At 38.9% G+C, this 17,463-nt stretch overlaps 1 protein-coding gene across 1 annotated transcript; it reads left to right on the top strand.

The window, feature by feature from the left end:
- Nucleotides 1–5,472: 5,472 nt before the first annotated feature.
- Nucleotides 5,473–17,172, top strand: spint2 (serine peptidase inhibitor, Kunitz type, 2). The gene is made up of 9 exons (XM_017694807.2): nt 5,473–5,992; nt 7,738–7,908; nt 11,033–11,098; nt 11,848–11,886; nt 12,096–12,251; nt 12,375–12,431; nt 12,666–12,836; nt 13,038–13,067; nt 15,334–17,172. Exons 1-9 carry the CDS (start codon nt 5,590–5,592, stop codon nt 15,507–15,509), a joined length of 1,269 nt encoding a protein of 422 aa, XP_017550296.1. The 5' UTR covers nt 5,473–5,589; the 3' UTR covers nt 15,510–17,172.
- Nucleotides 17,173–17,463: the final 291 nt, after the last annotated feature.

The following is a 17,463-nucleotide window of genomic DNA, read 5'->3' on the forward strand; positions in this document are numbered from 1 at the left end:
GTTATTCCCACTCGCGCAAAACCAGACTCCTCTCTCTTTGAATGTATCTCAGAAAAGAGCTAAAGAGTGAACAAGGCCTTGGCCATGAGTATATAATCTCAGGAGAAAATAAGCAGAAATAATCTAAAATCTTTCAACATTCACAGGATGGCTTTGAGCCTAGGCACTATGATGCACAATCATCAGGAGATGAGCAGATAAGTAACTGCTTGTTGGATCAAGTTGAAGTTGTGCATGCTGTATGGTTGTGGTGGAAGAGAGATCGTAATTTATCATTTGAAAAATGATCAACCAGTAACCAATCAGCTTTCAGCACAAATTTAACAGGATTCGCCTTAACAAAACACCATAAAACTCAAAACAAATACCGTATATTCCGTGTTATGGGCATGAAATTGGATGAAATTCAGGTGATACAGCATGGCCTCTCATTTTCCCGTAACTGACGATTGTTTACTGAAAGCACTTTCCAAGCTAATCCATAACTTTGCACCTGATCATCTTAAAATTAGACTTGAGATAATATGAGGAATCTAATATAATATGAGAAACTATTTAATGTGAAATAATATGCCTGCAGCACCTCTGCAGAATGGAGTAGATGGGCGATTGGCAATTCCAAAGGGTTCAGTGCCCAGGGATCTGAGGGATTTGAGTGCCAGGGGCCGTGTTGGGAAGATCACAGACCAGAAGGCCCGAGGCGGCTCTGAGACTGCGGACAGTCTGCTGCAGATAGAAAAATTACACAATTAAATAGCCTTTGAAAATGATGTGACAAAAAAAATGAATTAAAGACCCTTCAGCCCATTCACTCCACCTCCTGCAACTATAATGGGAACAACAAGACCCTCAGCTCCCCTCAGATAACTACAGACATATGTTTTGTGTATAACCTACTTTGTGTCATGAGCATCTAAAACAATTAACCCCCTAACACACAGCAGAAATGTGCAGATATATAACTATATAGGAAATAATCCATCCATCCATCCATCCATTTTCTAAGCCGCTTCTCCGTCAGGGTCGCGGGGGGATGCTGGAGCCCATCCCAGCAGTCTTCGGGCAGAAGGCAGGACACACCCTGGACAGGTCGCCAGTCCATCGCAGGGCAGACAGACAGACAGTCACTCACACCTAGGGGCAATTTAGCACGTCCAATTGGCCTGACTGCATGTCTTTGGACTGTGGGAGGAAACCGGACAACCCGGAAGAAACCCATACAGACACAGGGAGAACATGCAAACTCCACACAGAGAGGACCCGGTCACCCGGCCAGGGAATCGAACCCAGGCCCTTCTCGCTGTGAGGCGACAGCGCTACCCACCACGCCACCGTGCCACCCATAGGAAATAATGTTAGCGCTTATTTTTACAGCACTGTTTAAAGCACACCTAAAGAAACACAAGCACTGTATTTAAGTTACTTTTCAGCTCTAGTTTTATTTTTGCGATATAAGGGGCGGGGCTAAAGGCAGTAAGGTCTGGAAGGCCTGCTTCACTCATAGCACCTCATCTTTGTTAGATGAGTCCTTGGAGGGGGAAAGCTGAGTGAACACAAACGTGGACTTCAGCACCAGAACGTACCCAGGAATTACCCACCGCACACAGACCTCCCAAAGAATTGGTGAACAAAGCTGCTCAGCGGTAAATTACTTTAAAATACGTAATATTTCAAACGCGTAATGTTCTATTTGCCGTGTTATTATAGGAAACTCCATCTTTGCAACCACACCGGGCAGTTATTCCCACTCGCGCAAAACCAGACTCCTCTCTCTTTGAATGTATCTCAGAAAAGAGCTAAAGAGTGAACAAGGCCTTGGCCATGAGTATATAATCTCAGGAGAAAATAAGCAGAAATAATCTAAAATCTTTCAACATTCACAGGATGGCTTTGAGCCTAGGCACTATGATGCACAATCATCAGGAGATGAGCAGATAAGTAACTGCTTGTTGGATCAAGTTGAAGTTGTGCATGCTGTATGGTTGTGGTGGAAGAGAGATCGTAATTTATCATTTGAAAAATGATCAACCAGTAACCAATCAGCTTTCAGCACAAATTTAACAGGATTCGCCTTAACAAAACACCATAAAACTCAAAACAAATACCGTATATTCCGTGTTATGGGCATGAAATTGGATGAAATTCAGGTGATACAGCATGGCCTCTCATTTTCCCGTAACTGACGATTGTTTACTGAAAGCACTTTCCAAGCTAATCCATAACTTTGCACCTGATCATCTTAAAATTAGACTTGAGATAATATGAGGAATCTAATATAATATGAGAAACTATTTAATGTGAAATAATATGCCTGCAGCACCTCTGCAGAATGGAGTAGATGGGCGATTGGCAATTCCAAAGGGTTCAGTGCCCAGGGATCTGAGGGATTTGAGTGCCAGGGGCCGTGTTGGGAAGATCACAGACCAGAAGGCCCGAGGCGGCTCTGAGACTGCGGACAGTCTGCTGCAGATAGAAAAATTACACAATTAAATAGCCTTTGAAAATGATGTGACAAAAAAAATGAATTAAAGACCCTTCAGCCCATTCACTCCACCTCCTGCAACTATAATGGGAACAACAAGACCCTCAGCTCCCCTCAGATAACTACAGACATATGTTTTGTGTATAACCTACTTTGTGTCATGAGCATCTAAAACAATTAACCCCCTAACACACACCAGAAATGTGCAGATATATAACTATATAGGAAATAATCCATCCATCCATCCATCCATTTTCTAAGCCGCTTCTCCGTCAGGGTCGCGGGGGGATGCTGGAGCCCATCCCAGCAGTCTTCGGGCAGAAGGCAGGACACACCCTGGACAGGTCGCCAGTCCATCGCAGGGCAGACAGACAGACAGTCACTCACACCTAGGGGCAATTTAGCACGTCCAATTGGCCTGACTGCATGTCTTTGGACTGTGGGAGGAAACCGGACAACCCGGAGGAAACCCATACAGACACAGGGAGAACATGCAAACTCCACACAGAGAGGACCCGGTCACCCGGCCAGGGAATCGAACCCAGGCCCTTCTCGCTGTGAGGCGACAGCGCTACCCACCACGCCACCGTGCCACCCATAGGAAATAATGTTAGCGCTTATTTTTACAGCACTGTTTAAAGCACACCTAAAGAAACACAAGCACTGTATTTAAGTTACTTTTCAGCTCTAGTTTTATTTTTGCGATATTGTCAGAGTCTCCGGGGGATCTAAAGACATTTCTGCTGTGGACCTTCGTAAGGCCATGATTCCTGACTCTGTTTCTGACTTTGTTACCTAAAAAATGGTACATGTACATATTTTCACTCTGAAGAGACCTACAAATGGATTGTAAGTCCCACGTAGTGTGTCTGATCAACAACAAACATAATATACTTGTCTGTTGAACCATTTTGAAACAACTGATGGAAAACTCTGATAGAGTGTGCTGTGACAGTAATGTTGGTAACTGGTCACACTGTTCATAGATGTACATTTTTTGCACACAATGTCAAAGTGGAAAACAAACACAGGCCATACAGGAAAAACCTGTTAGTGTTTATGGCTAAATTGAGCCATTCAGCATTCAGGTACTGTTACAGAAGGTGAATGTGACAGGAATAGCTCAGAATTCTCAATATGAGTGAGACGCATCTTTTCGTGTATTATGACAATATAGCACCTTGAAACGAGGTGAACAGATTTCTCTACAACTGCGCACATCTCGCTCAGTTAGAAAACGGTGAGTACTTGCAAAATAGTGATTGGATCTTGATTACTGGTGCTTGGGCCTATATTTTGACTTGCTATTGTATTAATGTGTACAGAATTGTATGAATTATAAAAACTGCTTATTTTCATCCAGCATGTCCAGTCAGTCATGAACCTCCTCTGTGTTATGAATGACTGTGCTGCCACCATGAGGCCACAGAGAGAACAACAAAAGAAGAGGTAGACTCATCAACAGCATGTAAAAGAACATTAAGGCATTTATTTTACATCAGGAATACCATAATAATAGAAATAGCATACGAATAATTGCAGACATCATCATAATTATGATTAAGTGTGTTTACAAATCTGTAATTCGACTGTGCAGCTATCATAAAATTACATTGTCAAAGAGTGATGTATCAATGCATTTATTGATGGAATAAGTGTATAGCAAGTTATTGATTTCTTATCAGCATCCTTCTAAACCCACTCAAAGCTGAGGGGTAAAAAGGATTTTGCACAGGCAGCCTGATTTTCCCCAGGGCTATTACACTATCAGTGCTATGGACTGTGAAGAGCCTGGAGTCCACTGCCCTTTCACACATAATCAAAAGCTTATTTTCAAATAAAGTGACCTGTTTGGATGAAATGTGGTCATATGTATCACAACTAACAGAAAATAGGCTTTTAAAAAGAGAAGTGCTAATATCCTACAAGCTTTAAGTTAAGTGATACTTTTTTAATCCCACAACCGGGGAAATTCCACCTCCGCATTTAACCCATCTGTGAAGTGAAACACCACATACATACTAATGAATACGCACACAATAGGGGGCAGTGTGCACACTTGCCCGGAGCGGTGGGCAGCCCTATCCACGGCGCCCAGGGAGCAATTGGGGTTTAGGTGTCTTGCTCAAGGACACCTCAGTCATGGACTGTCGTGGACTAATGGACTAACCTCCAGCCCACGGCTGCCCCCAAAGGGTAGTTGAATTCACAGTTTAAGGTTGAATTCTCTTTATGACCCTGAGAGTAAATGGAGCGATGAAGCTGAAAAGAAATATGTCAGCTTTAATTTGTGCTCAGTCACAACATTAGCTAACGATCACGCTGTCTTGATCTCAGTCAAAGGTATTACAGCAGGAAAAATGAAAGCCTAAAACGTCTCCTATCGGACATGCTTGACGTTTGCTTTAATCTATCTGTCTGAGAACTCCTGCTTTGTACAGTAAGGCAATTCAGTTTTAAATCTACATTTTCTTGACATCAGAAATTTTATTTGAACAGGTAAAATATGAAGAAATAAAACGTGGCATTTGAAAAACATTCAAAAGTACAAATTAGCAAGAAGACTTTCAGCACAGGACTTCAGCTCTCATTAGTTCAAATTCGTGGCTTGTCCCAATTTATTTTAAAGTGGGGATTTTTTTTTATTAGAATAAATAAAAGTTCGAAAAAATATCAGTTCATCTGGACTTCAAATTATTACTTTACCATTTAATTCTTACTAGTGCGTTTTTACAAGTTAAAGTTAAATGCACTTTTCTCACATGCACATCTATCTTACCACTTTTTAAAAATACATTCATTATATATACAAAAACTCTCCTGCTATGTTATGTATATAACATGTTATGACATGTTCTTATTTTATTTTATTTTTTGCACGTTATTTTTTAGTTTTATTTTAAAACGGACTGAAGTCTTTTTGTCTACTGTTTTTTTCCCCCATGCAAGACAAACAATGACGTCAGTGCACGAGGAAGTAAGTTTGTGGGCGACTGAGAGAGAGAGACAGTCAGTCAGTCAGTCAGTGAGTGTTCACCTGTTAGCGCCGCCATCACCGACAGTCAGTCAGACATCGCCTCAGTCGTTTCGCGCTCTCCGCTCTCAGTATGGTGCGTCTTTTGGCCTCCGTCTACCTCCTGTGTGCCGCCGCTGTTCTCGCTCAGCAGGACGGCTGTGAGTGGGACTCTAACGCGGAGGTGAACCGGGGACTCTCACCGGACTCTCTGGGCGCGGGCGCCACCTACGCAGCTCACCTGCCGAAGGTGCAGGAGGACGGCCGCTGCCGAGAGGAGTGCTGCGGGAGGGAGGACTGCCATCTGGCCCTAATTGGAACCCCGGCGGACGGCACGTCCGAGTGCTTCCTGGTAAACTGCATGAAAGAGGGCAAAGACGTTTGTGTTTTGTTGCCGAGCTCTCAGTTCAGGTCGTACAGGAAGAGCTCCGAGAGACGGCAGCCCAAAGAGCTGGGCGAGCCTCGCTCCTCCACCAGCTCCAGCTCCAACTCCACAGGTAAACACAACACGGTTATAACGAACGAGGACGGAAATGGAGGCGATTAAATACACTAAAACATTTCTACGGCGTCAAATGTGTTCATTTCCACTGTTGTTTAGTCATTACATGATGGTCAACAACCACTTCCTTGTATGTCTCCGCTCTCATAAGCCTTCAGGTCCGTGTTTAATGTTTAATGGAATGTTAACACACCTGTACATTCAGCACCTTTTCTTAAAATAATCTTTTTATTGGGTTTATAACAAGAGAAATCACACACAACAACAGCGAAAAGATAAAAGGACAAAACAAGACCGTTGTTTAAAAAAAAAAAAAAAAAAGGATAAAAAAATAGCTAAAATCTAAATAAATAAATGCACAAAAAAAACCCAAAACAAAGAAAAAGAAAAATCAAATCCCAGTGTCAGTCATTCAAAACAACTTGAAAAGGATATTAAACTGATTAGAAACAGTGACACATAAATATGTACCAAAAATGTGTAGTAATTACTTTAAACCCTGAAATATGATTTTAAGGGAGGGCCAATGAAGACAACTTGTCTAGGTAATCAAAAAACAAAGGGTTCCAAGTGTTATCAAATCTTTGGATGGATCCTGACTTAACGCTTCTGATCTTCTCCATTTTCACCACATTACACAATTCTGAGATCCACATAGAGTGAGAGTGTTTATTTTTAATGTTTATCTTTCTTGAGTTCAAGTGATATGATCACTGACGTTTACTGTTTACAGTAAATTCAAGCAACACATCATGGACTTATCTTCACAGCCACTCCCTTTTATCCCTAGCATAGTAACACGATCATGGATTTGACATGTATCCCAGATTCTTACATTATCAGAAGGCCTTAGAGTGCATTCAGATGTTCTGGTGCTTCAGGTAACTGGAGACCCTTTACAAAATTGTGTACAGGTGTGTTACTGAACAAAAGAAAATACTGGAAACAAGCTAATTTGCATAAATTACAGCAGCCAGTTCCCGTCAGACATTGTACAAAACAGCTTTGTCATCCAGGGCCTGCAGCAAGTCCCACATTGTTAGTATATAATCATAGCTTTTTCAGAAGCACCACAGAATTTTTTGATGCTTTTTCAGGCCTAATCTTGATCTCTTCGTAATGAAGCTGCTGGGAAATGCTCAGAAGAGCATGTTCTGATGTAATGTGACATAATTCATCATTATAACCATACATTTTTTTTTATAGCTGTCCCTACATACTGCTCCCTAATACCTGAATCCACCCTACTCAAACACAATCCCACCCTCCCCTTCAAGCTGTCCCACCCACAGACATCACAGTGTTAATGTGGGAGCCCCTGTGTAGGGTTAGTTAGGCAAGACTGGGACAAAGCGTGTGACTGTGAGGAGGATTACGCACACAAAAAATGCAGCAAAGCAACTCTTTCATTCTCTTGCCTTTGTCTAACTGGTTTTGGCCTGCCTGCTGAATGACTAGAGAAGCACAGCTGTTGATTGTAAATAAAATAACACAAGCAACAAATACAATACAGGAAGAATGATCAAATAATGCAGCAAAAACAAGTGCAGTCAGTTAAATTGCATTACAGTGAAACAGCACTGACTCTCTGTGTTAATCTGAATATCCAGTTTAAAAACACTCAGAATAGACCTTGACTTTTTTCTCCTGTATTTGCCGTGTGGTTGAAGGTGATCAGTAACAGTAGGAGATACTTGGATTCTATCTCTCCCCTTCACTCCTCCTCTCTGTGCATTTCAGATAGGTGCCGTTATGAAAAAGCTGTGGGTCCTTGTCGCGCTGCCTTCGCCCGATTCTACTACGATGTCACCAGCCAGACTTGTAAATCGTTCATCTATGGTGGCTGTAAGGGCAACGACAACAACTTCGAAACAGGGGGGGACTGTGAGGCAGCTTGTAGTGGAGTAACAGGTAAATCTTTCAGTGTCTGGCTTTGTTTGACTTTTGTCAGCCATGTTGTCCCTAATGGGCTGGGACAAAAAGGATTCTGTGTCTCTGTTCAGACACAGAATCACAATTGTCCCAAACAATTTCATATTAGTGTCTTGATCACTCAGTTTAAACATATTCATGTATTTTATAGCAAGTTAAATAATTTATGTTTCTATTTTTCTGCTTTTATACCATTTTACCACACCTCATATGCAAAAGTTTGGGTGCTCCTGGTCAAATGACATGTTTTGTTGATTTTCTAAGTGAAAATAAGTAAACAAGTTACTGTTTATGTGCTGAATTTAGCATACTGGCAAAACCTTTGATCTGTGAAAAAGGTTTATATACATGCTCTATATTTTCCTATGTGTTAAACTTGGCAAGTAAGTAGGAGCTGTGTGTTGTTCACTGTGTATTTGACCAGGGGTGTTTTAACTTTTTGTTTACAACTTTGTGTTTCTTATGACCCATGTTTTTTTCTTTAATTAGAAAATGAGTTTGTGTCATTTTACTGTTGAATCTCTTTCCTTTGATGTTTTTCTTGTACACTCCAAGCAACTGAACTGAGAAAAAAATGTGGCACAAGAAAAGAAAAACATTAAATATGGAAAGTAGGCATTAGGCTTAGTTATTATATATCTTTAGGTTTGTAAGAATAACCCAAGTATGTTTTACATTGAGGTATAATTACTTGAGGTATGATTGCTGAAACTAGTGTAAGCAAGCATACTATGCTTTCCAACGGGTTGTTTTTAACTATTCAGAGTTATAAAAACCAACTCATTTTATGGTTGTGGGTTATGGTTCATTTTTATAATGGATCTTGTAACACCAGCCTGTGTTACTTTACCATTGAGCCCATACATTTCCATGTTGTTCCTGCATTCCGATGTTCCAAATTCCAAATACAGAACCAACTCCAGAGCAAGTTACGTTTGGGATTTCAAGCTATTGGACGACTCTGGAACAGTCGATTACTTCATTAGTAGATTTAATTGCTTAAATTGCATTGTTCCCAATGATGGTGCTTAGTGATTAGTTTGATTTTGAATTCTAAACGGGTTATCTGCAGGTTCTTACAAAGCCGTGCTCAGCAGCCTGAAGATTATCCACTAGGTGGTTTTGTTTGGTGCTAACAGGCTACTTCAGTAAAATTCAGTTAGTCTTTACTGAAAGAGTCACTGCAACACACAAAATAAAGAATATGGCACTTGAACATATACGAGCTTCAAATGTCTATGCTTGAGTAGGGCTGGCTTGAACCCAGGGAAAGTGGCCACGGCTAGCTTGGTGCTAACACTACATTGACATACTTGCAGAAATGCTAGTGGAAATTAGCATTATCGTGGCAGTGATATTCAGGCTACTCTTAAAGTGGAACTTTCTGCAGTAACACAGGGCTATGTAATGATATGTGAAATGTTCATGGCATGACCGTTTCAAGTCAGCATTGACGATTTCTCAAATATCCCCAAATATTGACATAGACATGGCTTAAAATGCTGGCTGAGACCTGCAAATAACATGATAGTACATATTTAAAAAAATCTAATACCCTCTATTACAATAAGAAACAAAGCCTAATGGACACACACATTTCTGCTTTTTTGCCACAATGGCTTTTAAAAGAAAACTTTTATATGGAAAACTATTTCTGTTGCTTTTGAAAGGCTTTGTGTATTGTTATTGTTCAGTTAAGCCTATTTTTAATTTGATTGATCAACTAATTCTCGAAAATAATCCTTATCTTCCTTGATCACTAGTATAATTGATAGTAACAGCTCTAATATACTCCATTTACTCCAGTAAGCACTAACATGGTAGCAGTGGTGATAGTGTTGGCTTTTGCCATTATAAATGCTTGACTTTCTATATATTTATTTACTATCATTTTTTTTTCCTTTTTTGAAACATGAACTACTCGACTCATGTTTCATAAGATTGGCTACACACTGTAAAATTCACCCTTTCATTTTTTCGGACAGGGTGTTAAACCTTAGCTTTAGTGTTTGATCCTGGTTAACAGAGAAACTTAATCGCTGTTATAAAACAAGATAACCGAGGTTGCATTTCTTATTGTTGTTTTATGAAGCTGAAGCTTAGTCAGGAACCAAGTCTAAGCTGAATGTGCTTCATGACCGTGGCACCAGGGCTGCTACTGTATTGCAGAGAAACTTTAACCTGCCAATCGAGTTCTGTCTGTGTGTGTGGTAAGGAAAACAAAGGACCTAAAGAGGGAGACCATAATTTGTGAAAGAAAACCACAAAGCCAGTAAAGGAAACTTCTTCCAGCTCAGCAGGGCAATAATAAAGCGCCCACGCTGTGGTCCGTGGGTGGCTGTGTGTAAGGGTCACTGTGTTGGGCCTTTCTAGCTACAGTATTTGAACGATGTTGACTTAAACTCCACTGAGGTTGTGGTAGAGTTTGTGTAGGTGACCTGATGATGTGGTGAGATTCACTTAAGTGACTTTCAGTCCCCAACCAAACCAATGTTTTTTAAACAGTTCAGTGTTATAAATGGAAAGTAAACCCCACACGTCAAAGTTAATTGTGAACTAGGACAATGATCATTTGGACCTTTTTACTTGGTTTGCACAACACTTTACTGTGGACGTCTCACTCAGCCTGACGACGTTTTCTCGGTCACCGTGTGCGACACTGTGGTGCAGGTGGTTTCTGCTTACACCTGGTTGTTGAATAACCGGTTAGGGGACCTCTGTTGTAAGCAGATTACTTCCTCAAACAGGCCATGTTCAAAAAGACTCACCTGTCACTGCATTCATTATTTCCTTAACCCTTTCCTGGGTGAAAACTTAGACTAATGCTGACAATCCATATTTCCCTGTCCACGTTTCCACTTCACATTACTTGCGTTTATACATGCAGATGATTAATCAATATGTGTGTCGTACTCTGTGAAGATTTGGTCAGTCAAACTTGTTTATCATCGTGTAACCATTTCCTTCTGTGTCACATGTGCTTTTTTCATTCCACCCTTGAAGCTGTTTTTGTACAATAACACTGCATGACCTTTGTAAGGTTTAGAACACTTGAATGGTTCCCATGAAAATATCTGATTTTAAGTTTTTGTCCTCTACTTAGGTGATGTCATTGTTGACTCTCGAGATTCCCAGAAGCGTAGAATGGCTGGACCTGAGCAGAGTAAAGGTAATTGTTAGTCATGCTGGCTTTGTGCTGTATTGCATATAGCGAATAAATAAATAAAAATACTCTTTAAAATAATGGCTGCATGTCTCAATTACCAGCATGATTGATGGTCATATCCCAAATTATGTGCGTAAACAGTTTTGAATATTTACGTGAGAAATATTGTTATTTTGTAAGGAAGGTAGGACTAATGTTTGCATTGGACTGAGTTTAGGAGATTATGGTGTGAATTATCTCAGTATAGTTTGGGCTTCTGAGTTGTCACTGCCACGTAATGCTTTCGGAATGCTGTTTTACATGTCTTCTTAAGAAGGTTGCACACTGATAGCTCTGTAGCGTCACATTTCTCTCCACGTCCTGTTCCTCCCAGTGTGCTTATAGTTCACACAGTTCTGTTTTCCGTCTGTCCCTGGAACATGTGTAATTACTCAAATGTGTTTGTCGGTGTGAAAATAAACTCTCATCTTATCAGTTGTATATACATCTCCAAATATTTTTGCAACTCAAGTTGAGCTGTCCATGTCCTATGTTTTTTTGAAACAGGAGGAATTCTCTTGTCTTAGGCATTTAATGTCTTCTGCAGTTTTATCAGAATCAGCTATGAAATATAATTTGAATGAGGCCATATCAGTTAACAAAAATGTATAAAGCTCTATGAAATAATCATTTTTTGCCTTTTTTGGATTGGCTTTACTGTTTTTATTCGGTGACTTATTGTTTGTGTCTCAATGTCATGCCTCCATCTTCAGATACTGCCCTGTCTGAAATGACATCAGAAGAGTTTGCAGGTAAACATTTTTTGGTTATTTCTGTTGTCCATTTACTGTGGTTTTCGTTTTGTGTTTCTCTTTATCCTCTACATCTGTGACCCGAACTTGAAATGAACCTTCTTTCTGCTTTATGATCTCCTGATATTGTCAGTTTTTTGTAACTAGTAACTTTTAATCATTATCCTTAAATTTAGTGGTAATGCCATCTTACTGTCTGTTATTTCCAGAGAAGTGTCAGGCTGATCCAGACGTTGGGCTATGCAGGGCGGCCATCCCACGTTTCTACTACAAAAGTGGCACCTGTAAGCAGTTCATTTTTGGCGGATGCCGTGGCAACAAGAACAACTATGGCTCCGAGGAGGAGTGCATGAAAAGCTGCACTGGTAGGCAATGTTTCACACACTGTGGCATGTCTTCTTTTTTTGTACCAAATGTTGATTAGTTTCCCTAAGGATTCAGGTTTCACCTGCAGATTAAAGTTACAATTTTACTTCTTTTCTTTGCAGTGAAAATTGTGGAATCAAAGAAAGAGGACGATAAGGAGAACATTGAGGACTACCATGGTAATGTGGCATCTCTAGCACATGATCAGTGCTGTCACAAGAAAATGATTACATTGTTAATTTTTAAGAATAAATTTTATTCAACAATTTGACGATGATCAGTTGACAGTTTGCGTGTTGGAATCTTTGAAAGCTGTGCAAGACTACTCTGATTATTTGAATGCAACATTAAAATAGCTCTGTGTGTGTGTGTGTGTGTGTGTGTGTGTGTGTGCACACGTGCGTGCTATGCAGAGGCCTGTACTCCTCTGGCTGATGCTGGACTATGCCGTGCAGCTTTCCAAATGTTCTACTTTGAGCCCAGCTCTCAGTCCTGCAAGTCCTTTACATATGGAGGTTGCGGTGGCAACAAGAACCGCTATGACAGTGTGGAGGAATGCATGTCTAAATGTGCTGGCAAGCAAGGTAAGAGGGTGTAGTTTAATGGAATTTACATTGCTATATTACATTATATTACATATATATACACACACACACACACACACACACACACACACACACACACACACACATATACATACATATGTGTATAGTTAGACGAGTGGATCAATGAAAGTTTGTTGGGGTGTTGATTTGATTTTATGGTTTTAAACTTTTTTCTTGCAGGGAGAAATGGACGCTCTCGCTGGACTCCAGGTAAGACCGAGACCTTTGAGTGAGGTGCTGGGTTTCTTGTGATACATTACTAATGGTCTGTAACAGGGGTGCCCAGTCCTGGTCCTGGAGATCTACTGCCCTGCAGAGTTTAGCTCCAACCCTGTGTTTGATCTAAACTCTCCATGGTGGTAGCTCTCCAGGACCAACACTGAGCACTCCTGGGATGTAAAGATACTAGAAAAGGGAGGGTTTTGTTCCAAAATGCTTTACTCAAAAAATTAAATGGTTTAATTTTTTTTTTTTTTTTTGTAAGTGATAGATGTTGTTCTGAGTGGGCTGACACATTAAAATATTAAGCGATAATTTGATTAATACCACCTTTATTGGAGAAATAAAAATGTGTTTTCATTATATGTCAGCTCTTATTCTTTTTTTTTCTTTCTTTCTTTAAACTTTTTATATCCAAAGTTGTTACAAATGGCTATACAACATTTTGGATTGAAACTTTTTGCACAGGAATACTAACAGAAAAAAGCCAGATATTGGAGGAAAAAAGAACAAATCTATTTTTGTAACAGGTCGATGTAAATGTTACATTTATAAATAGATTTTATTATATTTTTGTAAGATTTCTTAATTTTTTTTTGTTGTTGTTGAAATAATTGAGCACATTACTTAAATCCATTTATATTGGCAGTAAGTGTGTTTTTGCACCATAGATCATTAGAATAGATGCAAATTAACATAAATACAGTAAAATGTAACAAATTTTTTTAGCTAGTTTGAAAAACAAAGTTTGGTTCCAGATTTTTCCTCAAAGCCCTCATGTGTCACTTGGATTTGCTTAATTCTATCAGTAGCACACTTAATTTAATATAATGATGTTTTGATTTGCCAGGCTAGGTGTTAGACAATAGCTACAAATCATACTGGAATGCCATGAGGAGAGATTTGGAAAGGGTTAAACATTGGAAACATTGACATGTAAAATCACTGCTTATTGTATTAATGTTATTTGAATTTATTGTAATATTAATGTTAAACAAAAACACATTCTGACCGGATAAACAGCTTTTAAATATAATTGTCTTGGGTGCTTCTGCACTATACTGTACATACTGTGTATTTTTCTAAAATTGCAGTTACTTTACATGTACAGTGTTTGGACACTTTTAGGTCCTAAGTAGGACTCTGAACTGGTTTGAAGAACAAAGATGAAAAAATAAAACATTATTTTTCTGGGAACAAAAACGTAACCAAAATGGTTACATCCTTCTCAGTTCTGGTAAAGAACTTATGTTTGAAATTTGTTGTATTGTTTTATTGTTTTACTTTAGTGTTGTTTTAATTCTAAACTCCAAAATGTTTATGGATCAACATCACGTCTTGCGTGTATCATTTTAAACATGTTGTGAAGCACAGGCTTCACTTCATAGATGAAGAAACAAGGAAAATGAAGCTATAAATGTTTTCTCAGCATAAATCCTTATTAAGTCCAAATATGCACTGGGCAGACAACCAAGCCTGTTTGTTATGATGCTACACCTGTGAGAATGACAGGAAGACATTTTTAAACAGGGAATTTACGAACACTGTTGAAAACATGTGCCATTGCATTTGGACTTATTTTGATCAGACCACCCTCTGGTTATCTATTAAGAGCTGTTTTCTAGCTGTGTGTTGGAGCCGTTTATTGATTCAGAATGGTAGAATTCCATAGTCTGTGTTTGGACGTGTCCTTACCAGTACAAACACAACTGTTGTGTCTAATAACTTTCGATTAAAGCTACTCTTTTATTATATTAGGTCTACATACAGCCTGTAAACGGAAAAGAATGAGCCATTTCATTAAAATTCATTAAAATAATTAACTGTATAATAATTTAGCAACCGTAAGTGGAGGTTGTAATCCAAGAACAGAAGACTTTACAACATTGGTTCTGATTTTTTTTGGTTCTTTTTTTTGGCATCCTGGTAGTCCAGCAATCCAGAAGGATAAGTGGCTTAGTGTGTCTGTGCGTGAGTGAGATCTGATAGTCAGTGAAGTGCTTCAATTAAAATGAGCTAATTTTATCAACATAGTCGATTTTAAGGAAAATTTAATTGAATTTGTATCACTTAAATATTGGTACCAAATTCATATTCATTCTCTCTCTCTCTCTCTCTCTCTCTCTCTCTCTCTCTCTCTCTCTCTCTCTCTCTCTCTCTCTCTCTCTCTCTCTCTCTCTCTCTCTCTCTCTCTCTCTCTCTCTCTCTCTCTCTCTCTCTCTCTCTCTCTCTCTCTCTCTCTCTCTCTCTCTCTCAGCCTTCTTCCTGGTGGCGACTCTGGCCATCATATCGATGATTCTGCTGGTTGGTCTGCTCCTGATCTCTTCTCGCCGGACCAGGCAGCAGCTGGTCTTTACACTGGACGACAAGCAGGAGCTCCTTCCCGAGGAGTATGTTCCTGCAGAGGATCCCCCCAAACCAGTCTTGCACTAAATATCTATCTATGTGTCTATGTTTCTGTCTGTCTGTCTGTCTGTCTCTCTATCAATCTGTCTGTCTCTGCACTCCAACACTGTCTGACAACCTGTTGCACATGTCGAGTTTGGGGAGAAAAGAATTGAGATGTTGCTGTAGTACAAAGGCACACCATTACAGACTCTGATTGACGTCTAGAAGCAAAGTAACCCTGTGATGGTGCTTTGCTAATCAAATGTCTACAAGAAAAAATTGATACTGTTCATTCAGAAGAAAAGTTGATTGGTAGGTTTGACTGGTTATTGTCCTTCAAAACACTAAGTGGCAAAAATAATTTCTCAATGTTTCTTCACACCACCATTTAAAACAACTGCCCCAGCTAACTTTGAAATAATTTCATTCATCGGGAGTGGTTATTAATTATTCTTTGAGAAAATCTTTGTGGAAATGGATTTAATTGGTGTATTATAACAGCTTACATTAAATAGTCCAGATGAGCAGCTAGCTAGCAAGTCTGTGGAAGAGAAAAGCACAGCATACCAGCAAGACCTATCTAAACTTTTCAGGTTGACTTGTTGAATGATGAGGTACAGATGTTTTTAACATGGTTGAAAATTCATGCACTCCCATGTTAGAAGGTAGATATTAAGGGTACAAAACAGGATATACTGAGTGTGTCAGAATGTAATGACGCAGTAGCGTTTTTTTTAATGCACCACTAGAGTTTTACTACTTTAACTGCTAATTTCTTGATAATTAGGCGTTTTTATTTTTGTGATTTATGTACACTTTAATGATATTTTTTCCTATTTAAATTCTGTTTTCAACAAAATGACTACATCATTGAACACAATAACAGTAATATACATAAGCTCATGTTAAATGTATACACAAATAAGTTGAACTGATTTCTATGGCATCCTATAGCATAATAATACAATTATAATGATGTCCAGTTCCATAGTATAAATCTAATCTAATCTGATGCTCCAGTATGATACAGACATGGCCAAACTCATAGCACACAGAGTAGACCTTGTTTGCATCTCCACATTTAACCCTGTTTAAAGGTGTCTCTAGGAAGAGCCAGCCATGTGGAGAATGAATGTACTTATTTCCATTATGTGCAAGTTTTAGTTCACTTTCAAGAATGAACTAAAAATCTGCAATTTATTTACCAAAAATATGTGTTTGATGCCATTATGTGTATATATACATGGTTTGGACAATCTTGCACTGTATTTTTGTTCTCTGTTTTGCTGGCAGGATGATTATCTGGTTCTTATAGGAATTGGAAATGTAAGCTACTATTTTTTGTAAAGCCTTATCAATTTAAAATCTGCAATAATAAAGGATAACTTTGTTTAGACTTTTATATGCTGAATATCATTTGTTGTGTGTTGCGGTAGAATGCAAAGCACTGTAAATTTTAATGCTGGTATTGTTTCGTTACTTTTGGTTAACCAATAGACGTCATTAATTATCTCAGAAATTTAAGTAGAAATTTGAACTGTGCTGAACAACTTTACATAATTCTTTGTCATTACCTGTGAATATGGTTACAATACAGTTTCTGAAAGTTTGTTCCTCCTGTTATATTAGTTTCTTTTCTTTATACTATTGATGCTCATACCAAATAATTTGAAATGTTTAAGCAAAATAAATGTCTGATTTAACATTTTGAAGCCCAGGTTTTGCTCTCATTCCAACTGACCACTCAGTTGAAAGCAAACTACCTTGAATTTCGATACATACAATAAATACTAGCTGTGAGGGGAAACGAGTATTCAGACAGTTGTTTTTGCTATTTGATATATGTCAGATAGATATAGCCACTGTAAATGTACACAGGTATTTTCTCTCTGTACCTATAAATATGAATATAAATGTCCATAAACTTAATTCATAAAGATATGTTTAAAAAGTGAATTAATGTGGTAAAATGTAATCAGGGAAGCCTACATTAAATACA

Source organism: Pygocentrus nattereri, chromosome 17 (genome assembly GCF_015220715.1).
Source record: "Pygocentrus nattereri isolate fPygNat1 chromosome 17, fPygNat1.pri, whole genome shotgun sequence".
Lineage (NCBI taxonomy): Eukaryota > Metazoa > Chordata > Actinopteri > Characiformes > Serrasalmidae > Pygocentrus > Pygocentrus nattereri.